This window comes from Falco cherrug, chromosome 5, assembly GCF_023634085.1.
Source record: "Falco cherrug isolate bFalChe1 chromosome 5, bFalChe1.pri, whole genome shotgun sequence".
Taxonomy (NCBI): domain Eukaryota; kingdom Metazoa; phylum Chordata; class Aves; order Falconiformes; family Falconidae; genus Falco; species Falco cherrug.
In genome coordinates, this window is record NC_073701.1 from 36,402,508 (window position 1) to 36,425,732 (window position 23,225).

At 40.9% G+C, this 23,225-nt stretch overlaps 1 protein-coding gene across 2 annotated transcripts in view; it reads left to right on the forward strand.

Moving 5' to 3' along the window:
* The window catches only part of EP300 (E1A binding protein p300), a 65,968-nt gene extending 44,515 nt beyond the window's left edge, over positions 1–21,453 (forward strand). For both annotated transcript variants that reach the window (XM_055711236.1, XM_055711235.1), the window contains 13 exons: positions 560–648; positions 3,095–3,175; positions 5,676–5,732; positions 7,170–7,247; positions 8,321–8,388; positions 9,837–9,987; positions 10,318–10,464; positions 10,894–11,007; positions 12,765–12,930; positions 13,601–13,765; positions 15,810–15,971; positions 16,421–16,702; positions 18,051–21,453. In XM_055711236.1, coding sequence (XP_055567211.1) covers positions 560–648; positions 3,095–3,175; positions 5,676–5,732; positions 7,170–7,247; positions 8,321–8,388; positions 9,837–9,987; positions 10,318–10,464; positions 10,894–11,007; positions 12,765–12,930; positions 13,601–13,765; positions 15,810–15,971; positions 16,421–16,702; positions 18,051–20,279 — 3,789 coding nt within the window. In that variant the 3' untranslated portion in view covers positions 20,280–21,453. The remainder of the gene's footprint in view (positions 1–559; positions 649–3,094; positions 3,176–5,675; positions 5,733–7,169; positions 7,248–8,320; positions 8,389–9,836; positions 9,988–10,317; positions 10,465–10,893; positions 11,008–12,764; positions 12,931–13,600; positions 13,766–15,809; positions 15,972–16,420; positions 16,703–18,050) is intronic.
* The last annotated feature ends 1,772 nt before the right edge of the window (positions 21,454–23,225 follow it).

The following is a 23,225-nucleotide window of genomic DNA, read 5'->3' on the forward strand; positions in this document are numbered from 1 at the left end:
AAAATATGTATTTTTAGTCTGCTGCTTGCTTCCTTGTATTGAAGGCTGGAAAAACACAGCAGCTGCAGTTGTTAGCAGTTATGGTGTGTCAAAAATTTTGAAAGTTTACCAGGATTTAGCGGTCCTGAGTAATCTGCTTTTGAGGTTTTTATGGATCTTCTAATTCTATCTAGTGCTTAAATCATCTATTTGTATATGAGCCCTTGGGGCGGAAGTTGGTAACTGAAGGCTTATTTTGACTAGGGTGAACCTGTTTGCTATTGCAAATTAAACAGATGTCATTTTGGTACTGCAGAAGAAGTGTTCTCTATTTCACTGCATATTGAGACTGTGTGTTTCCATTGTCTTGTTTTGATATGCTTTCCATCTTTGGAGAAGGGCTAACTTGAGAATAACAGCCCATTGAACACTTTATGACTAGCACTTCATACACTTGCTGTACTGTCAGATGTGTGCTCAGAGTAAGGTGGAAATGAACGTTGTCTGGGTCACACTTGCTTCCCATGGAGCGCAAGTGACAACATGTACGAGTACTAAGAGGACCCATTCCTCTTTGCAGTTGGAGTTCTCACCACAGACTTTGTGTTGCTATGGGAAACAGCTATGCACAATTCCTCGAGATGCCACTTACTACAGTTACCAGAACAGGTAAGGAAAACTTTTACTTGGTGCGGTTTTTTGCATGCTGCAATCCATCTGTTAAAGGCATGCATGTATTTACATACACACCCCACCCTCTTTATATGTGTACACCTATGTGTTTTAAGATAAAAACTTGCTCGAAGTGCCCTTGAGTAGTTTTCCTTGTGTGTTAATGATTTTTTTCTGCAGAAGTTCACTGCAGCCTTTGCTTTTCCTCTTTTGTTTGCAGAAACGTGATGTTTTACTAAATTTTTATCCTGCAGTTAATTATATCTTCTATATACAAGTCTGTTGTCTTTGCTTCCTACTATGCAGCAGTATTTTTCACGCAGAACATTGAGTAAACTATGCAGCGAGTGTGTTAATGCTCATAATACATACTATACTTGGCAAGTCTTTGTTTTTCTCATGATGTTAACGCTGAAAAGCAAACTTATTTTTGTGATGCAAATCTTCACTGGAAGAGTTGTGTATTCAGATCTTCAGTAGATTGATACTTGCTTTTTCTCCTGAAGTTTCTTTTGAGTTGTCTTGCAGTAGCTGTCGGCAGCTCTGTAAAGTGCTGTCACTTCTACGGCTCTTTTTGAATAATTTTTTTGACTTGGGGTTTATTAAAGGATTTAAACCCATTTGACTTCTGAAGAAGGGTTCTCACTAGGCATCTCTTTGCCAGTTGGGGAAGCAAGGCAGGAAGAAGCAGAGAAATGCCTGCTTTAACATTCCCATATCCTATGGCCTGTCACCAGAATGCACCTGTTAGGGCAGAGGGCTGATTACCTCCAAGCTATGGCACCTCCATGAGTTTAGTTCCTGCTCTCCATTCTTTCTAACACCTTAAACAGGAAAACCCTGCAGAACAACAAAAACACTTAAGGCTTTTACCTGAAAGCCAAGAAAATTTTGCAAGAATTGTAGTTTTCTTTAAGCACCTGGTTAGGTGGAAGCAACCAACCAAAGAGCTACAGGAGATACCTTAACCTTCTTAGTCTTCATAAAGGTTTATTGCACTGAATGGAGGTTTTTAGGAGTGAAGTAGTAGAAAATAAGGTCATAGCATCCAATAATAACTATTGTAGTTTTAGACTTGCATAGTGTAGAGCTACTCATATCATGTCAGTGTCTTCTGCTTATGTTTGTCTATGAGCAAGCACTAGATGGACCAAAAGACTATTTTTTGAATATCTGACACGCTTTACATGTTTTCAAACATTAGAAGGGAATATTTTTATTGTAACAGGTGCATATATGTCACTTGTAAATTACGTTATATACACACATGGCATATATGTCTGTGGTCTGAAATGTACAGTTCCAGAACTGCTGTTCTCTGCATTATCTCAGATGAAAACTGGGAGAGAAGGTTGAGACCTGTCGTCTTAGCTTAACAGCTGCTGTACTGTTGGCTTTTGTGGCTTTATATTAAAAAACTTTGAATTTTATTTCTTTCTATTTTTAGATGTCTTGTGCACTCAGTTAACATACCTTAGTAACAGAGAGGCCACAGTTTTAGAACATTTTTGAGGGCTGGGGTAGAATCTTGAATTAATCACTGTTTTATTCAAGTATAAATAAAATCTTCTCTGTAATGCTTGCTGTATTGATGCCTGGACTATTCTACACACCAACTGGACTATGGCAAAATCATATCTATGTAGACTATTATGTATGTAGTTCATGTTAGGTATGTAGTTAACACACGGTTTGACAGTTCTGTGATGTCCGTAGGATTTTTGAGGACATTTTTTTGTTCTCGAAGCCTTCTGATGTTTAACTTTCCCTTTCAAGTGGGAGAGAATCCTGTGGCTTTTCAGCATTTACACACTTAAGATGGAAGACTATCTTCCTTCCATTGATCTGCAGACCCTCCTGCCAACAGAACTGCTGTGCTGATGTACAAGTCAGAGTAGCAGTTCTTCCTTCTGCTCTTTCCTCTTTCTCATTTTAATTCTTTGCTGTACTTGGCATGGATTATTAAAATGAAGAGGGTATGGGTATGCTAAAATGGAATACTCTTGTTCAATTTGCTTTAATCATTTGCTGCTTGTGAACCCATTTGAGAGATTTAATGCTAATCTGTGCTTTGCCTTGGCTTTCTGCTTTGTGTTGTCTTGTCCTGCTTCTGTGTTTTTGGTTTTGTCCTGTAAACCCCTATTTCTTTGTTTTTGTGTGTTATTTTTTTTATTTCTTCTTCATGCTTGTCATTGTCTGCACTTGGCTTTGATTGCGCAAAAAAAACCAAAAACCAAAACCAAACCAAACCAAAAAAACAAACGAACCAAACACAATGTGGGGCCCATAAATCTGCATCATTGAATATCCTTGTCGCCGTTGATGACCTGCTCTCTGCTCCTGTCCCTTCCTTGGCCTGCTGTGATTGGTGGCTTCGTTGCTTGACTTGGGCTGTGTTGTGTGGACGGAGCAGTTCACCCAAATATGGCCTTCTTGCTGACAGGTATCATTTCTGTGAGAAGTGCTTCAACGAAATCCAAGGGGAGAGTGTTTCTCTGGGAGACGACCCATCACAACCTCAGACGTGAGTTATTTGTGTTTGACCTGTGCATTCGTAAGCTGTGTCGTGGCCTATAGTACTTTCTCAAAGGGAACAAGTTTAGTTTTAGGCAACCCTTCCTGTTTGTAGGCTGGCCAAAGGTAGATGAGATATTCTTCATAAGAGCCTGGACTTGTGCTGTAGATTTTTTTCTTTAAAATCTGGACTGACTGAACTGTACTGAAAAATAAGGACTTGGTGCTTAAAACTGCAATTATACCAGTAGAGGGGAAAGAAGAGAATCACTTTTTTTCTGAAAAAGTGTGAAAGTACTCTACTACAGAAAAATAACCCTGCCTGCAGGCAAGTAGGTGACAGGTATAGTTTGAAATAGTCAAATGTACCTTTCTGTTGGCTATGCTATAAAACTTGCATTCAACTTCAGATTGTTTTTTCATCCAAATCGGAAGCAAGCAACCTCCTTTTGCCATACAAATATTTTACTGTTGGAGTGCCAATCTGCTTTTGAGAAATGCTGTGCACTTGTTGAGGAGATCACAGTAAAAGGCTATGCATGCATTTAGTTGCCTTTTCCATGCTGGTGGCAAACTCTTAGGACAGTCTTTCATTCTGCTGTACCCTCCTTGCACCTCCCCCCCAAAAATAATCTTGAAACAGAATTTTGGGAGACTAAGCAACCCCCCTTGAGGGTCAAATATGGGGCAAGCAGTTACTGTTTGAGCTGTTGAAGAAAGGTTTTTAGGGGAGGGCCTTGCAGGAACATTGTGGATAGATGCAAGGGAGGAACTTAAAGTCTGAAGCTAGGGGGAGAGTTGTGGAAGTTGATTATTGGACAGGCTAAGTTAACTTGTGCTGAAAACAGAAGTTGTCTTCGGCATCACGTTACCAAATCCTGGTTGCGCTGATGAACGTATCTAGAAAAGTAGTGAAAGAATCCATTAGGGCTTGGGAAGATGGAAGAGTACCTATGCCTTTCAGGAAGGGAAATGGAAGAAATAATGTTTGTGCACTGGTCAGTACAATGGGCCATGTCCCTGTGGATGGTATGAATTACTACTCTAGTAGAAGCAAAGACCGAAGTTTAATCAGCGTTGTCCAGTTTTGTTAATATATAATTAATAACTTAATGGGATATAAAGTACATAGGAGAGAAGTATCTAGATACATGTAATCTGTGTATAAATAAATTTCTGTTGAGCTGCTGAGAGAATACAGGCTTTCTCATACACCAGTTGGAATGGTTTGCCACAGGCCTTTGAGTCAGAGTAGAAGGTAGCATAGTGTGTTTGATTTTTACATGAGATTTGAAACACAGATGCTGGATACAATTAGGGGTTTTTTTAAACAATTAAAAGAATCAAAAGCTCTTTGAACAGGAGCAATAGTAAGAAAGTAATTCCAGCTCCTGGTGTTCTGTTTTGTTTTTTCCATAGCTGGTGTAAAATCTTGGTTGGGTGTAGTGAAAATAGAGGCTACAGGCTGTGCATGAGGAGCAGATACACTTTTGAATGTTCTCTCACCTGCTTACAGGCTTTCTCTTAAGAAATCATTCTACTGGGGCATAGAGAGCCTGCTCCGTTCCTCTCTTCCCACAACCTGTAGTTAAAATGAACAAAAGCAAAAAAGACTAGGAATATATATGTCAGGTCTTGTTTAGTTCTATGCACTATATTATAATAAAGTTTGACATAATTTGGAGATAGAACTTCCCTCAATCTGATAAGGAGCTTGAAGTATTCTGCAGGTGGCACTTTTAAAAATAAATACTGAAATAAAAGGATGGGAAGGTTAATACACCTCATGCAAGTTGGATCAAGTGTCTGTCATTGCTTCTCAGAGACACACGTACTGATCTTACATTATACAACACCCTCTTCAGGGTAAATTCTCAGATCTGGGTATTCTTGTATGATTGTTCTGGACTGTTTCGAACCAGATTGATATAAAAGATACATGGGACTGTCAGAAAGATGGAATTTCTAGCCTTGCAAATGCTGTAGGGAAGGTAAAGATAGTGTAGAGTAAGAGCTGGGCTGGGATTTGCAGGGTTTGGAAGCTGAAATTTACCCTCTGAAGTTAATCTAGGAGGAGGGCTAGGGGAATCTGAAATAAGATAACCTACCTTTCTCAGTAATCAAAGATAATTGGAATTTTCTGCCTTCAGAATATCAGAAGTGCGTATCAAATAGTCCTTTCACTATGAAATGCTGGTCAGACTGGTCCAAAACTTGAATGTCAGCAAGTTTTACCATATATCCTGTAGTGAGACTGAGTAAGGGAGCAGTGTGTTCTCCACAAGCTGTTGTCCCATAGAAAAGTATCTTTTCCATAGGCAGAGTCAAGGGTGGCATATATCTTAGTTGCCTGTCACTTTGTGAAATGCAACTCCTTTCCTTGTAGTGGCAGTGAGTGTTCAAAAAAAATCCGCTTGCGAATTTTGTCTTGGTCTGTGGATATGTATGGTATGGCATGAATGTATGTTGTCTTATGTTAAAACTGAGTTTTATTGCCTGTTTCTCCATAGCACGATAAACAAAGAACAGTTTTCAAAAAGGAAAAATGACACACTGGACCCTGAACTGTAAGTAATACTGTCATGCTTCGAATGATCCTAATTCCGTTATTATTATTTTGTAATAGACACGTTATTCGTTCCCCATTAGCTTTATTTTTCAATGTTTTTCATGTAGCACTGTTAGCCGGCAGGGCCTGCTCAGTAGGCAGCTTATCTGGCATTCTGTGCCAAGAACCCAAACCACCACAGTTGTACTTGGGAAATATGTAACGCAGTATGTATGGACCAAAATTATTGCATTTGATTGTTTTGAATGTGGGTTCAACAGAAGGATGGATACAGGTAACTCTGCTTTGAAACCCTCTTGTGGCAAGCACTCAAGTCTCAGAACAGAGTTATTTGGCAGTAGCTTTTTTTTGGTGCTGTTGGCTTTTCTAGTTGTCATATTTTACAGGCAGCTGTAGTAGAAGGAAAAGTTGTTAAATTTGAATCAGCTGGTGGTTCTACACTGCACTGGAAGCAGAACTGTAGATGTTCAGTAAAGTTATGATGATGATGACTCAGCTGCTTTTCTTTATATTCCTGAGGGTCTTTCTGAAGCCACTTTACATGGTCCTACATTATATACCTATGCTGCTACTCGGCAGACTTTATATTCATTCTCAAATGAATGAGCAAAAAGGATACATACTCTTTCTTCCCACACCATTCTTCTGAGGGCATAAGGGTCAGCCAGTTCTTCTGTTTTACAAGGGCTGTGGGAAGGAGAGAATAGTAACTTGATTCATGACTTTTCTTTCCCTTTGTTATAATGAAGATAGACTTGTACTCTAGCATTAGGCTCTAAGTTACAGTATAATACTATATGCTCTACATAAATGACAGCTATTCATTCAAAGTCTCCAGACTGTTATAAATAGACATGCTCAAAAGGAGTCAGATTGTCATGATACGTGAAGCAACCTTAAGTATTTCAGAGAATTATATTCACCAACATCTGTGAAGCAGACCATGTTACTTACCTCAGTTGTCCTTAAATCTCTGCTAGTCTTCTGAAAATGACTTTGATATTGTTTCTGTTTTCTTCCCTCCTCCCTGCAGTATATTGTCAATGTACCCCAGGCTTCAAGCATAGTGGGGCAACAGCCAGCCAGCTATTTGTCCTGGTTCTTTTCTTCTGACACCTTTGAATCCATTTTCCTCTCTTCATTATAGCAACAAGCAGTTTACAGATTTTATCCTTAAAGGGCTCCTCTTTTAAAAAGTAAATGGATCGCAGTAAGGCAAGCAAATGGTAATGTGTCCATGCATAGGCTACCTGACTTGAGCCGACAGATTCTTAATTAGTTCTGGAGGCTCTTCTCAGCACAGATGTGTCCTCTATGGTAAAATAGGCTCAAGAGCCAAAATGCTACAGCTCCTCTAATAAAATATCACAGAATATACAAGCAAGGAATGATACTACTAACCTTGCTTCCCTTTCCCCATTTTTTCTTTCAACAGATTTGTTGAATGTATAGAGTGTGGAAGAAAAATGCACCAGATCTGTGTTCTTCACAATGAAATAATCTGGCCTTCTGGGTGAGGAATTTCTCCTTCTTAAGTAGAAAGCGTATGATAGATTTACTGGAGTTAGCATATAAACTTCCTTATATTGGTTATATTTAAGAGTATCTAATGGAAGAAGTTGCATTTGCACCTGAAAATATTACAGAATCTATAGGGTAACATCAAATTTAGACATATCTTACTGTGTTGTGTGTGAAGTTGTTTCTAATCTTAAATGTTTCTAGCGCGGAGGAGGGCCTTTTATGTTTAAAGATACTAGTACTTCATGAAAAGATGGTTTTAATTCTGGTAACAACTTCATACTGATCTATTTTCTGTACAAATCCCATTGCTTTGTAGTCTTCCAAAAAAATTTGTAACCATTAAAGAATTTAACTTCTGAATTAACTTTTTTTACTTCAGTGATCAGATTAAATCTGAAAAACAACCTAGTCTTCTTTAGATACTCATGGCTCTTGATCAGCATACTGGGTTTTCTTCTGATTGCTTTAAAAGCTTTTTAAAAAGGCTGATAAATTATATGTAGATAAAGCTCTCTAAGAGCTTTAATGTTCCCTTTCTTGACAAGAAAGCTATGAATTTTTCCATTCTGTTGCCCTATGTGTATTGCTACAGAAGATGGTAGACATCCTGTAACTGAAGGAGAATTTGCCTGTCATTTCATGCTGCAGTGTACTTCAGCATTTAGCAGAGAAAAAAAAATAAATCAGCCTTTTGCTTTGTGTTGCAGTATCTACCCTTCATTAGAGACAGCAGTTTGAGACTGTTTGTTCCAAGAATACTTTAAGCCAATATTGTTAGACCTGCCAGTGGAAACTCCGTTTCCTGGGCTTACAGGTGATGACATGAGTGACTGACAGGAGATGCATGCTCTGCAGCTTAGATTCTCCTCTACAGCTCTGAAACAGTTGGGCTGTTTCTGCTGGCACCGTGCTTTGTGCTGTCTTTTTATTTCAAATTTCAGTTAAGATATTCTCCAGACCAGATAAGATCTGGTGAAAGGTTTTGCTTGTAATGGTAAGATGCTAAGGAATTTTATAGTCTCACGTAGTGTGGTTTTTCACTTTCTCCTATTTTTGCTTCAGCTTTGTCTGTGATGGCTGCCTAAAGAAAACAGGACGCACCAGGAAAGAGAATAAATTCTCTGCTAAAAGTAAGATTCTGACGCTTGCACCAACAAATCTTAAATGATTGTTAAGAATGGGAAAGAGATGGCTTTTATGCTTGTTGTAATTTTATTTCAGGTTTTTTGAGTTAGAGGATACTTTTGGTCAGGTCTGAACATAAGTTCTGTGATGTTCAGAATGTTTGCATTCACAGGTGTTGTCATAGGTTAATAGTCTGTTGTAGAGAGTTAATGTCCTGTTTTAGAGCACTGCTAATGCAAGATACACATCCTTTTATCTCAGTTGCAGTATTAATAGCGTTGGGAAGTAGTTTCTGTATGCCTGCAGTCTAACTTAAATTTATGATAACATTTTCAATTCACCATGGCTATTGCTGGTCTTAAAAGCTTTGATGGAGATAAAGGTTGCATCACATGGTGACAAAACTCTATAGACATTTCCTTTTGATCAAGGCAGCTGATTTGAAGGCAGTGTAGGAGGAAATTTGTGCAGTCATTGTCCATCTGTTCTGTAGTCAAAATAAGTCTTTCAGAAGCTTCTTAGGTTGGTGTACTTCTTACAAATAGTGAGTATTTACACTTCTGCTTAAAATAAAAGTAAAAATCCCTGGCCAACCAGTAGCATCAAGATTCAGCAAACCATTCAATGAATGGTTTTAACATCTGAGTCTTTTCTTCCACAATCTCCAAAATCAAAACTCCCTAGATTCACCAAGAATACAGGAAGAATGCAAGGGTTCTCTCACAGTTTTTATCATTTTTTATTTCTAGCAACCTGTATGTATCGCATACATAACATTGTATAGAGATGCTTTACTGAAAGGTGTCTAATTGGAAAAATGAGAAGCTGATTGGCAGATCTGCAACTCTACCAGAAGGAACAGACAGCAGCGAGACAGGCCCTGTTACAGCAGAAATCTTACGCTCCCTTTCAGCTTTAGGTTTTTGTCAGCTAAATGCTTGTACTTCTTTTGTATGAAGACTGTTTGAAAATTAAAAGCTTCTAACTACACTACTTAGATGCAGTTGTATTTAGTTGTTCTTTCCATTATTGAAATACATTCTTTTGGTAAGTGGAGAGGCTAACTTGGCTAGTGTGGCTTGATAGAATATATTTCCAAATGCAGTGTCTGCTCTTGAAGCTATGTCTGAGAGCAGTGTTTTGTAATACAGGTTAAGTAATTAATAGCTTCTATTCAGGAGGAGCCTTAATTGTGATTGACTCTCAAGACAGATAGAAATTGGGTTGAAATACAGATTCTTTCTTCATTTAAGTAATATATAAAGCATAAATGTGCCTGCAGGTAGAGAGCAGCTCACCCTATCTAGAAGTATTACGTGTTTAAAGATAAAGCTCTAATTTATGATAATACACCGCATGCATTGAGTCATTTTTCAGTTAATATCTGAATAGAGAAATCACACTTGAACAGTTCAATTTTGTATATATTTAGAGCTGTATTTTTCTCCTGCAGGGTTACCAGCTACAAGACTTGGTACCTTCTTGGAGAATAGAGTCAATGATTTCCTAAGACGACAGAATCACCCTGAGGCAGGAGAGGTTACAGTTAGGGTGGTACACGCATCTGACAAAACTGTTGAAGTAAAGCCAGGAATGAAAGCAAGGTATGTTCTTTCCAGTGGAGGAGGTGGAAGCTATTTGAATTTACTTATGTGCTACTATTTTGAAAAAAATAGACAGTTATATGCAAAACCTCACCACTGATCAGTTCTTGGCATCATGTTGCAGCAGCATATTAATTAGCTGTGGTAAGTGTCATCTTTTTCGTAGTAAAAAGTAAATACCTTGTATTTTGGGTAGTCTGTAAGCATATTTTTTAAATTGCGCTAAAATTACGCTTCCAGTAGCCCTTGTCATTGTTGCCTTTACCTACTGACATGTATTCTCTAATATGTGAATATTTGGTGTTCCTCTTTATCCACTGTAATTCGCAGGTTTGTAGACAACGGAGAGATGGCTGAGTCTTTCCCTTATCGAACAAAAGCGCTTTTTGCCTTTGAGGAAATTGATGGTGTAGACTTGTGCTTCTTTGGGATGCATGTACAGGAGTATGGCTCAGACTGTCCTCCACCCAATCAAAGGTGAGGAGCTGCATGAAAGTTTTTATTGTACTTTATTTTGGTACTGTCTCAGGTGAACTTTCTGAAGGTCCTATACAGACCTTCAGTGTTGCATATGTGAAGACAGTGGTGTTAGCTTCTAGAAACAAAAGTGCTTCTATAGGGAATATGTCAGTTAGAGTTGCTTCTTACTGGGGATGCTGGCTGGCAGACAGCGTTGCCTTAAGGATCGGTTGTCAGCATTCTCAAGGAAGGCATTGGATAATTTTAGAGACGTGAGGCTAGGATATCAAGAGAAAGCTGTGAGTTTCCAGAGGTAAGTTAGTATCAGGTTTTGAAGATTGCTGTTGTATTGGATGATTCAAGTGTCTAAAATAACATTAATAAACTTTTAGAACTACTTTTAAATCTGTGCTTCTCTTCATGCCTTGTTTGGTTTTTTTTTTTTAGGCGAGTGTATATATCTTACCTTGACAGTGTTCATTTCTTTCGCCCTAAATGCTTGAGGACTGCTGTCTATCATGAAATACTAATTGGATATCTAGAATATGTCAAGAAACTAGGGTAAGTATTCTTTGTTTTCTTCTGTGCAGCATTTGTGCTAGGTAGTTCTTACTGTAAATGAAATTACCACATCCTATTGTGCAGAATATCATGCCTAAATATCAGCTGGTAAAGAATAACTTGGCAACAACTGTGTATGGTTGAAAAGGAGAAAAAGACGAAAAAGGATTGCAGGCTTCTCAGGAGAGGCTTATGGTTCGGGTATTTTTAGGTTTTCAAACTTACATAAAACTTACTTGAGCCTAAGTAGAAAAAGTGAGCCTTTTTAGCTGGACCATAAAATCTTGCTGGCCTTGTTGATAGCGCAGTCCTTGTGTAATGCCACTGCTTTAATCAGGTCATTACTTTGGGCTTGTGAGTAAGTTCTTACCCAAGTTTCTAAGGAGAAAGGTACGTGTATTCTGTCTGTACTGATTAACTCTGTAATAGCTGCATAAGGCCACTAAGAAATCCCTTCTAGAACGAGTAGTTAAAATTGTGAGAAACTCAAAAGTTAGAGAAGGAAGAGAGTATACTTGGGATAGCACAAAAGACAACACAGTACAGCTGGAGAAATGAGAAAGGTGGAAGTTAAAAGACCATGATTACTGAAGTGGAAAAGGCAGTGAAGTAAACAATCTGTTGTCAGAGGTATCTGGTGTAGCTTGACAGTTATTCATAAAGAAATTATTAGGTACTATATTTAGAGTAGTTGCATGAGAAAAATTAGGGGAGTCAGAATGGAGGTGGGTGGTACTATCTTCAGTACCTCAGTGAGATGGCATGTTCCTTAATACTTCAAAGGCATATGTTAAGGCTTCTTTCTCCTTTTTTTTATTGTGCGTTTTCTAACCTGTGAGTCTGTATAATTCCTGCATAGAACTTAGGCCTTAGTTTTACTTAATGCCATTTCCTGTGCTAATGGGTAACATCAGGTTCTTGTTTTGGGAAAATAATATTGGTCATGCAGCATCATCTCTCCCTTCTCAGGCAGAAGGAATAACTGGCTGCAGTTCCTAGGGTTTGGGTAGGGTTCTGCAGAGCTGTTTCTCAACACGGCGAGGAGGGTTATTTAGCTTGAGATCTGATTATTCCTCCTACTGGAGTTCTTTTCAAAAACTAACAGAGAAGAACTGAGGATGAAGAAGTGATCTTTATGGTATTATATTCTCTGCAGCTGCTACTGTTTGGGTGTCATCTGTCTTCATAGTATTTAGATTATACACCCAAAAGCATAGGTTGACAGTGACTATTTAATCACAGAGAGAATTGTGAAACCTTTTAAAACTGATCCTCAAAGTTAAAAACCAGAGGATTTACAGTAGAAGAGTGAATTGTGTGTTTAAGTCTGTTTTTAAAACATTGCTAGATAGCAAATGACTGCATTGTCTCAAGAAAAAAGAAAGCTGGCTTTTACTAGTGAAATACCTAGCCTTCATCTTTCTCTTAGTTAATTGGGAGGTGGCAAGTGCAGGTCTGTACCAGGCTTTGATTTTTATCTAGACTGGAAAACGTGCACACTTCATATACACTATTCCACATATAGTGCTGAGTTTTAAAAAAAATAGTAAAAAGATGGTAATGCTATCGCATGAATGAAGCCAAATGAACACTAGAATTAAAATCCTGGAGAGCTGTAATTATTGTCCATGTGGTAACACCAGCCAATTTTGTGGTGGCTCCATCTCGTGGCAGAGAGGAGGTCAGGCTCTAGGGTTAATCGTCAGAGCCCGAATGTACCTTTTTGGGTGTTTTTTTTTGTGTCTTAACGATGCTAGGTATACTACTGGACATATCTGGGCATGCCCACCGAGTGAAGGAGATGACTACATCTTCCACTGCCATCCTCCTGACCAAAAGATACCCAAACCCAAGCGACTGCAAGAGTGGTACAAAAAGATGCTGGACAAGTCTGTGTCGGAGCGCATTGTCCATGATTACAAGGTTTGTTAAGTATGTGTTTGGGGGTTGGGGGTGTTGTCCAGTCTTGTCTTGCTTTCTTCCTTGCCTTACACATTGTGCTTGCTTCTTGGAGTTTACTGTATTAGTGTTAAGCTAACCGAGCACTAAAGTTCAGACTTAAAATATACTCTCTTCAAAGCATGTAGCTTCTGAAATCATTCCAGCAAGAGGTTTGAAATTATTCCTTAGAAGAAACTACATTCTTGAGGAATACTGTGAGGGAGAGCAAATCACATTTCATTAATACAAAGAAAATGTATGGAATCTTTAATCTTCAAGTGATAAATAAAATTGCAGGATTAGGCTGCTGATGCACTTAGAAGTATGTAAAATTTTTGGAATTATTAGGACTTTACCAAATGTCGACAGTATAGTGATTATATTGTCCCATTTGGTAAGTATGCAGATTGAAGTCTAGCACATGGTAATGATGTACTTCTTCAGAGTGGGAATATTTGAAGTGATGTGACTAACTGTCTGTAACTGATGCAGTGTTAAACTTGCACTTTATAAAATGTGCTCTCATGAAATGAATTGAAATATTAAGCTCTCCTTTGATCTGCTGGTGCCTTTTTTCATCACTTACTGAAAAGGCTGCCTTTATTTATGTGACTTGTAATAGTGGTAACCAAATGTTTTGCTCCTTTTTCAGGATATATTTAAGCAGGCGACAGAAGATCGTCTAACAAGTGCAAAAGAGCTACCTTACTTCGAAGGGGATTTCTGGCCGAACGTTCTAGAGGAGAGCATTAAAGAACTAGAGCAAGAGGAAGAAGAACGAAAGAGAGAAGAGAACACTAGTAATGAAAGCACGGATGTAAGAATGCTTCCACTCTTTCATGATGTAATGTAAAAGTTGTGACTACATATAGCTAATTAAAAAAATGGGGGATCTAGGCACTTTGCTTAACGGGCGTTTTCACCTTTTTCTAGTTTCACTCTCATAGTTTTTCGATTTTACATTTTATAATTGACATCTGTTAAAATACCACTAAGCTATGTTCATCTGAGCAGTGGCTGTTCTTAAGGTTATAAAGCTAACTAATTACCAGAGTTAATTAGATTGAAATAGCTGCTAGTTGAATACCTTGCTGCTAAAATCCAGTTGTTACCAATGTTCATGCTGCAACCTCAGCCTATGACTTGGAAGTTTTGAAGCTTTTTCCTTAAGCTTTAGCTTTTGAATAGTGGCTCTTTTCTAACTTAGGTGTTATAGCAGCAATCTTAGCAGAATGTTCTGAGAAAGTAACAGAGCACTATGATTTAGTAGTTTATGTAGGTTTTCTTAGTGGAAATCTTTAAGGCATAATTTGAAGCACAAATTACTGCTGAACTGTTGTTGCACTACTTAAACTAGAGAAATTTCTTGCCTGGTATTTTGTGCAATTTTTTTTGAGACGGTGCAACAGCTCTGCTTTCACATTCCCCAAAGAACAACAACAAAAAAAAAGGCATGCCTCTTAATTCAACAATAAATTTGAAAATGAACAGATGTGGAATTTATGCATCTGCCTATCCTTGGATCTTCTGGGCTTTTATGCAAGAGGTGGTGAACCTAGGATAAGGTTGGTAGTTTTGATCACGTGGTAGTACTTGCTAGTTAACTCTGTTCAAATGCTGCTGCTTTGTCACTGTATTACATAACAGATTTTTGTTGGTGTTTAGAATTAATTTTTTTCCTAAAAGACCTTTAGATCAAAAAGGTTAGGTTTAACATTAATACTGGAATTTGTCGTTCTCCTGTGCTGCAATTTGCGATACCTCCTTTCAAGGACCTTGAATAAACGAAGTGCAAGAGTAACCTGGGAATTGGGCAACTTAACTAACTTCTTGCTTAGGAAGATATTTTTTAAACATTTATTTTCCACTTGGCCTATCTGCAAGTTCCCATCTCTAATGTACTAGAAACCAGTCATGAGGAATCACCTAGCTCTGTCTCTGAGGTTCAACACTTCACAGAAGTTGGGCCCCAAAATCCTGTGGTGGGGGAAGCTTCCAGCATATTACTGTTTAACCTTTATTATTAAAAATACTTTTAACTCTTTATTGTCCCCATGCTTCACTTCTTGAAACTGGGGCAATAATAAACTGTACTCTCAAAAGAAGTGATAGTCATGTTCACTGGAAGCTTCATCCTGACAAAGTTATTTTAAGCTTAGGGAGAATGCTTATTTAGGTAAGAATGGCTTTGATCCTTGATCATCATACGCTGTAGTGTTTTGAGGGCCCTCTGAGATGCACAGAGGAATAAATCATTCATTGCTAATTGATTTGGATTGAAATTAAGCTGACCCTTCTGTTCAACTGTTGCAGGATATGACAGGAGGAAGGTGCATACTAGAAATTGCACTGCTGATGCCTTTTGAACTCAGAAAAACAGCTTCATAGAAAAATCAGTTTAATGCAGTCTAAAAAATAAAAACAAATGTGTCACAGAGCTGTAACAAACTAAATCAAGGTGGATTAAGTCTTTCTTACCTCTGGTTAGTGCAATATCAGTTCTACTTTTCAGTTATTTTTAGTTTTGAATTGCATTGAGAAGCGATCTTTTGTGATTATCCAAGAGGTTCTTCAGTGTTCGACTGTAGCAGACAAACAGGCTTACGTAAATAATGTTTCCCTTGCGTCTCCTGAGCGTTTATGCTTTTAATATTTTTAGAACTATGTATTGCTGATATTGATATCTTCTGGAGTGATTCTAATGGAATTAATTTCATGTTTCAGGGGGCTCTGGTAAGTGTCTTCATAGTGAATTATTGTGAAGCGTGTTTTGTCCTGCAGTTGTAGAAGATGTGAAAGTAATGAAATTCTAATGTGGTATGTCTTAGATACCTGACATAAAATGCCTTTAAAATTAATAGGTGAGCAAGGGAGACAGCAAAAATGCCAAAAAGAAGAACAATAAGAAGACAAGTAAGAACAAGAGCAGCTTGAGTCGTGGCAATAAGAAAAAGCCTGGCATGCCCAATGTGTCCAATGACCTCTCCCAAAAGCTGTATGCCACTATGGAGAAGCACAAGGAGGTAAGAGTGGATAGAATGAAAAATATGTATTTTACTTGAGAGGCATATGAAGCTTTGATACGTCGGGGTCGTACCCTGTAAATTAAACAGGTTTGGCTAGAGAATTAAGCAGCATCCCAGACAAGTGCAAGTAAGTCTGGGTGCTCTTTGCTGCAGGGGCAGTGGGGATAAGTACAACTGTGCTCATACACAACTTCTGAACAGTCTAGGCTGTCGCAACAGCTTTACTGTTACTGTTCAGTCTGGTGTTTGTTACCTAATGCTGCCAAAGAAGGTGAACCTGCAGGGCACCCAGACATTTGAAATTTCCCAGTCCTTAAAAGCACACCACCTTGGTGGAACACCACTCAAGTGTTAGTTGATCCTCAAACTGTATGTTCTGTGTAGTGAAGTTTGGCAACTAAAACATCTTGATAAGTGCTGGCTTATTAAGTCTTTCTATTTTTCAGGTCTTCTTTGTCATCCGTCTCATTGCTGGCCCTGCAGCCAACTCCCTGCCCCCCATCGTTGAGCCTGACCCGCTCATTCCATGTGACCTGATGGATGGACGTGATGCTTTCCTAACACTTGCTAGAGACAAGCACCTGGAGTTCTCCTCACTACGAAGGGCTCAGTGGTCAACCATGTGCATGTTGGTGGAACTGCATACCCAGAGCCAAGACCGCTTTGTTTACACCTGCAATGAGTGCAAGCATCACGTGGAGACCAGATGGCACTGCACTGTTTGTGAGGTATGCTTGGTGAAGTTTTCCCTGCTTGTGTCCCCAAAACTTTGTGCTCAGTGTGCTCTTTACCTTAACTGATTTCTTAGTATTAACTGATGGAGAAAGATCTGTACAGCTTATTCTCTGGCAGTTCAGAAAGGAAGCAGAGGAAGTGTTTTCCTTAACAAGGGATTCTACTAATTTGCGGCATGGTGTGAGTTTTGTCTTCTGCTTTCAAGCTGTGGAGAGCTGAATTAGAATTATATTTTCTGTAGTTCATTTAAGGTGCTGCTGCTTAAGCAGTTGGGAACTGTAGCAAGTGCTTGAGCTGTAATGGGTAGGATCAGCTGATTTTTTGGGGTTTTTTTGGTTTTTTTTTTTTCCTGAAGAGCAATGCATCCTTTCTTCTTTCAGAGTCAGAAGTGTTGTGCTGCAATATTTCTGTAAATAGGGCTCTCCATTGGTTTACTGAATAGAGGTTTTGCTATGGTAGAAGGCAGATTCCTGTGTGTGGGTGACTCTTCCACTGCCACGTTGTCTCTCTGTAGAATCCTGCAGTTGTCTTCAGAAGTGTTTGCAATAGTGTGTGTGAAGATTGAGTCCAGTGGTCTGGGTCAATGCTGTGCCCTCCAGAAGCTGGACTAATCTTGAGTCTGACTTGTAATGTAATTTTTTAGCCTGCTGGAAGTAATTGATTGTCTCAGATTCAGTTCTGAAAAGCTGTGTTTAAAATTTGATGCTCCCATTTCTTCATATATACCAGAAAATAAATTCTAGATTTCCAATGGATTAATGAATCCTGAGGACTTGGATCTTTTTCCTAAAGATCAATTATTGAGCCCAAATTAGTGTGCTGCTGCTTTCACAGAATGTAAATGCTGTTCTAATCTTCTGTCGGCACACTCTGCAGTTTAATTCACCTAAAAAGTAAAAATGCAGCTTTTGTTCGACTGCCTTCTTTGAAAATTGGTACCCCTCCTGCCACTCTTGCTCCCTTCTTTTGAAGCAGCAGCAGATGGGCAGCTGTTTGTTCTTTGCCTTTTATTTTTTGCCTCCTTTGCTATTGGGAACGAAAGGGATTTTTCTGGCCCAGCTGAATAACGTGTGATTTATTAGCTCAGAGCAAACTTGTTTTTCAAGCTATATATATTTGTGTAGATTTCAGACACGCTTACACCTACATGCTTTCCCTGTCTAGAAATTGGACTTATTCCTCCTCTAGTACCTCAACATGGCATGAAAGATTGACTTTTTTCCTGGAGCAACAATTTGCCTGGAACAGACTGGGAGTAATTTGTTGAGGTGGCATGACGTTATTTATTTGTTTTATGGAGTTTCAGGAACACTGATAACTTTTTCTTTGTTGTCCTTCCAGGATTATGACCTGTGCATCACCTGCTATAACACTAAAAACCATGACCACAAGATGGAAAAATTAGGCCTTGGTCTAGACGATGAGAGCAATAACCAGCAGACTGCAACCACTCAGAGCCCCGGTGATTCCCGCCGCCTGAGCATTCAGCGCTGTATCCAGTCTCTGGTCCATGCCTGCCAGTGTCGTAATGCCAACTGCTCACTGCCATCCTGTCAGAAGATGAAACGGGTTGTCCAACACACCAAAGGCTGCAAACGCAAAACCAACGGAGGGTGCCCCATCTGCAAGCAACTCATTGCGCTCTGCTGCTACCATGCAAAGCACTGCCAGGAGAACAAGTGCCCCGTGCCCTTCTGCCTCAACATTAAACACAAGCTCCGTCAACAACAGCTTCAGCACCGCCTGCAACAGGCGCAGATGCTCCGAAGGAGGATGGCAAGTATGCAGCGGACTGGTGTGGTGGGCCAGCAGCAAGGATTGCCCTCGCCCACACCAGCCACTCCAACAACTCCAACAGGCCAGCAGCCCCCAACACCACAAACCCCGCAACCCCAGCCTCCACCCCAGCCTGCCTCGCAGCCTCAACCTGCACCTCCCAACAGTATGCCACCCTACACCATGCCGAGAACTCAGCCCCCCAGCGCTGTGTCCCAAGGCAAGGCAGGTGGCCAGGTGACTCCTCCAACACCACCTCAGCCACCTCAACCACCGGTTCAGGGTCCTCCTCCAGCAGCAGTGGAAATGGCCATGCAGATCCAGCGGGCAGCAGAGACCCAGCGTCAGATGGCACAGGTTCAGATCTTCCAAAGGCCGATTCAGCACCAGATGCCCCAGATGCCACCTATGGGAATGAACCCTCCACAAATCGGCAGAGGTCCTGGTGGTCATATAGATCAAGGAATGGGGCCAGCAGGAATCCAGCAGCAGCCACCGTGGGTGCAGGGGGGCTTACCCCAAGCTCAGCTGCAGCCGGGAATGCAGAGGCCATCCATGATGTCAGTAGCCCAGCCAGGTCAGCCGATGAATATGGCACCTCAGCCAGGGATGGGTCAGGTACCTGGTGCTGCTCAGCCCAAGCAACCACCTCTGCCCCAGGCAGCCTTACAAAACCTGCTGCGGACTCTCAGGTCTCCCAGCTCACCCATGCAGCAGCAACAGGTGCTTAACATCCTTCACTCCAATCCTCAGCTGCTGGCCGCTTTCATCAAGCAGCGGGCTGCCAAGTACGCGGGGTCCCAGAACCCCCAGGGCATGACGGGTCAGCCTGGCATCCCTCAGGGTCAGCCAGGTCTCCAGCCACAGCAGGCCATGCAAGGGCAGCAGGGAGGGGTGCATCCCAGCCCAGCCATGCAGAACATGAACCCCATGCAAGCAGGAGTGCAGAGGCCCAGCATGCCACAGCAGCAGCCGCAGCAGCAGCCGCAGCAGGCCATGGCTGGGATGAATCCTCAGACGCAGCAGATGAATATGAATCACTCGGGGATGGCTCCCCAGTTCCGAGACCTCCTGATGAGGCGACACCAGATGATTGAACAGCAGCGCCACCAGCAGCAGCAGCAGCAGCAGGGAGCAGGACCAGCACTGGGGGCGGGGATGGCCAACCACAACCAGTTTCAGCAGCCCCAGGGCGTCGGGTATCCCCAGCAGCAGCAGCAGCGAATGCAGCATCACATGCAGCAGATGCAGCAAGGAAACATGGGACAAATAAGCCAGCTTCCACAGGCGATGAGTGCAGAGACAGGAGCCAGTTTGCAGCAGGCTTTCCAGCAGAGGCTACTTCAGCAGCAGATGGGGTCCCCAGCTCAGCCCAACCCTATGAGCCCCCAGCAGCACATGCTCCCCAATCAGGCCCAGTCCCCGCACCTACAGGGCCAGCAGCTCCCTTCATCGCTCACCAATCAAGTGCGATCTCCGCAGCCTGTACCCTCACCGCGGCCCCAGTCCCAGCCCCCCCATTCCAGCCCGTCCCCTCGGATGCAACCTCAGCCTTCTCCGCACCACGTCTCCCCGCAGACCAGCTCCCCACATCCAGGACTGGTAGCCGCCCAGGCTAACCCCATGGATCAAGGGCACTTTGCCAGCCCGGACCAGAGTGCAATGCTTTCCCAGCTTGCTAGCAATCCTGGCATGGCAGGCCTCCATGGTACAAGCGCCACGGAACTGGGGCTCAGCTCTGAGAACTCAGACTTGAATTCAAACCTTTCACAGAGTACACTAGACATACACTAGACACGTTGTAGCATTTTGGGAGCAAAAAAAAAATAAAAAAAAAAAGAAAAGAAAAAAACTTATTTTCTCAAGACTTTTTGTACTGAAGACAAATTTTTTTGAATCTTTCTTAGCTAAAACAACATTTTTCCCTGGAACACATCTGAACTCTGCAGCAGTAGTTTGTGGTTTTAAAAACAAACCAACAATGAACCTGAGGGACAGTAGAGTACAAAGAATATATTTTTGTTATGGCTGGAATCACAACCAGTCCTTTTTCTTGGTTTTTTTTTCTTGTGTGCTTGGGGAGGTGGGAGGAAAAGGGTGGTCTTTTGGCTGTTCACCAAAGGATGCCCTACTCATGCCTCCAATAGGTTTATTTTTTTTTTTAAATTAATGAAAATATGTAATATTGATAGTTATTATTTACTGAGGCAGATGGTAAACATTTTCCCTATTCTGGTTTTTCTTCATGTCACTGCAAAAAAAAAAAAACCAACAAAAAAAAACAAACAAACAAACAAAAAAACAACAGGAGAACCTTTTCCTAAAACCGGAGGACAAAAGGGGTTAATGTTGCTTTAAAAATACATTACATATATAAATATATATATATAAAAATAAATACCGATCTTTTCCTCTTTGGTGGAAATATGTCAATTCTTTGAAAAATGTAAAAATATTAAATAACTCGGTCCCCTCCTGAAGTCTACTTTTGTCCTCCAAGAATTTTCTATACAAGAGTCTGAGCTTAAAAAAACTTCAAGTATTAAAATAATTTGTACATGTAGAGAGAAGACAACATTTTTGCAAATACACAGGGGCAGCTGCCAAATGGTTGTAGTATATATATTGTGGTTTCTGTTTTCTTGAAAGAATTTTTTTTGTTATTTTTACATCTAACAAATGAAAAAACATAAAAAAGAGGGTAAGAAACAATTCCAACGGGATGATTTTAACCTGAGAAAAAGTCCCTGGGGTTTCCTCTTTATGCTTGCTTTCTCTCTCCCATGCCCCTTTCCCACCCTCTTCCACTTTCTGTAAAACTTGAAAATAGAAAGCAAAAAACCCTCAAATGTTGTAAATCATGCAATTAAAGTTGATTACTTATAAATATGAACTTTCGATCACTGTATAGACTGTTAAAAATTGATTTCTTATTACCTATTGTTAAATAAACTGTGTGAGACAGACAGCCTGTTTTTTAATGTTTCCCTTCTCTCCCACATACGTTGCTTGTTCTTAAAATGGTGGGAGTGGCAGAATACACGCTACTTCAAATGTTTGCTAGTTAGATGGAGAGCTATTTAATGTATATGACTGTTTTAAAACGCAAATCTCTAATAAGGGATGTGGAGTAATAATTACTCTTCTACATGGACACTTTTGGTACAGCTCTGCATTCGCGTTTGTTCCCGGCATGTATCTTACCAAAGAAATGAGGTCTGACCTCAACAGTTGTGCCAGTCAGCTGTACCCCACTCTGCTGATGCACTCTGGGAGCAGCTGATCTTCAAAGGACCTATTTTGCATTTTGAAATGAGAACTATTGTTTGGATATGTGATATTAAAAGATCCTATTTCACTTGGAATATATTGTACAGCTTTTGGCACGGAAGCGTGAGCACAAGGTAAGCTTGTGCAGATGTCCCCTAGACACTGCGCAGAGGGGGTGTGTGGGTGCCCCATCACCCTGTGTTGAATCTGGTGATCTGCCAGACGAAGGGGATGTGTGGTCAGTTACTGTATAGTATATATTTATTTGGGGGATTTCCTGAACAGGAATGCTTCAGCTGTGGAGCACGTGTGTAGTAAACCCAGTTGTGTGCTGCCTGTAGCTGCGTGCACATGGAGTTAATCCCATCGTGTAAGAATGTGTTGCGTGTTTTGTGCTGGCTTGGTACCACATGTGCGGCCAGTCCATTGAGGGCTTCCCAAGTTACAGCCTTATTCTGTGCATGTATATACGGTGCTGGCTGCCTAGGGAATAACTGGCACCAGGGCATTACACACCTGAAAGACCCAGATGTGACCAGAGCACAACATCTGCATAACACCAGCTAAGTTCTGTCAGCATATCCACAAATCCCAGACAGCCAAGGTGAGCAAGCTGCCCTCGGGAAACCAGTGGTGGAAGGTGGAGGGGGAACCTGAATGGATGGGTGCCTCAGCCAAGTGCCCAACAGAAGTAACGGTGCACTGCAGTGTGAACGGATGTTAGAGGTTGTTAGGAAATGGGACAGCGAAACGCTTGGTATTTGGGTATAAACACAGGCAGGACAAAATGAATCTTGTATTAAAAAAAAAAAGGGGGGGGGGGGGGGGGGGGGTGGTAGCAAGCCTTTAAGCCTCCCAGGAACTTTACACCATCTTGCTGAAGGAAAGCAGCCCTGTCCCTTGGTATTCTCCCTTGAGTAATCCTCATACTGATCGCCCCTGCATGGCGCAGGCCAGCTCTGCACCAAGCCTGCAACTGCCTTGTCTGCTTTAGGAGAGACTGCTGTAGACCTGCTCTGAAGGAGAGCAGAAAACAAAAAAACATGTGTTGAATGCCAGGGCAGCAGCCTAGGATGGCTTAATTTGTGTTCTTCATGCCAATCATGGCAAGCTTTCCTCTTCCTTACCCCGCCCCTTAAGCAAAGCGTAGTTCTGCTTTCAGCCAAGGGGGTATTCTTAGGATGGAGTATAAATGAAGTTCATTCTGACCACCTGGCTGGTGAAGTGTAAAGTTTGCCCACCTATCAGACTTGGGCTTCTTGTGTATCCCAGCTTAGAAAACAGTTTTCATTGCTGTGTCTGTTAGCACACAACATGTGTTTTGAATTTGTTTCAAGATTGCATGGGAGCATCTGACCCATGCTGAAGTGGGGAAGCCTTGAGACCTTCCAGAGTAGCTTTGATTCAGAGGGCTCTTCCAACTTTGAACGCCAATATAGCAACTTGCTTAATGATGCCATGAAACGTTTT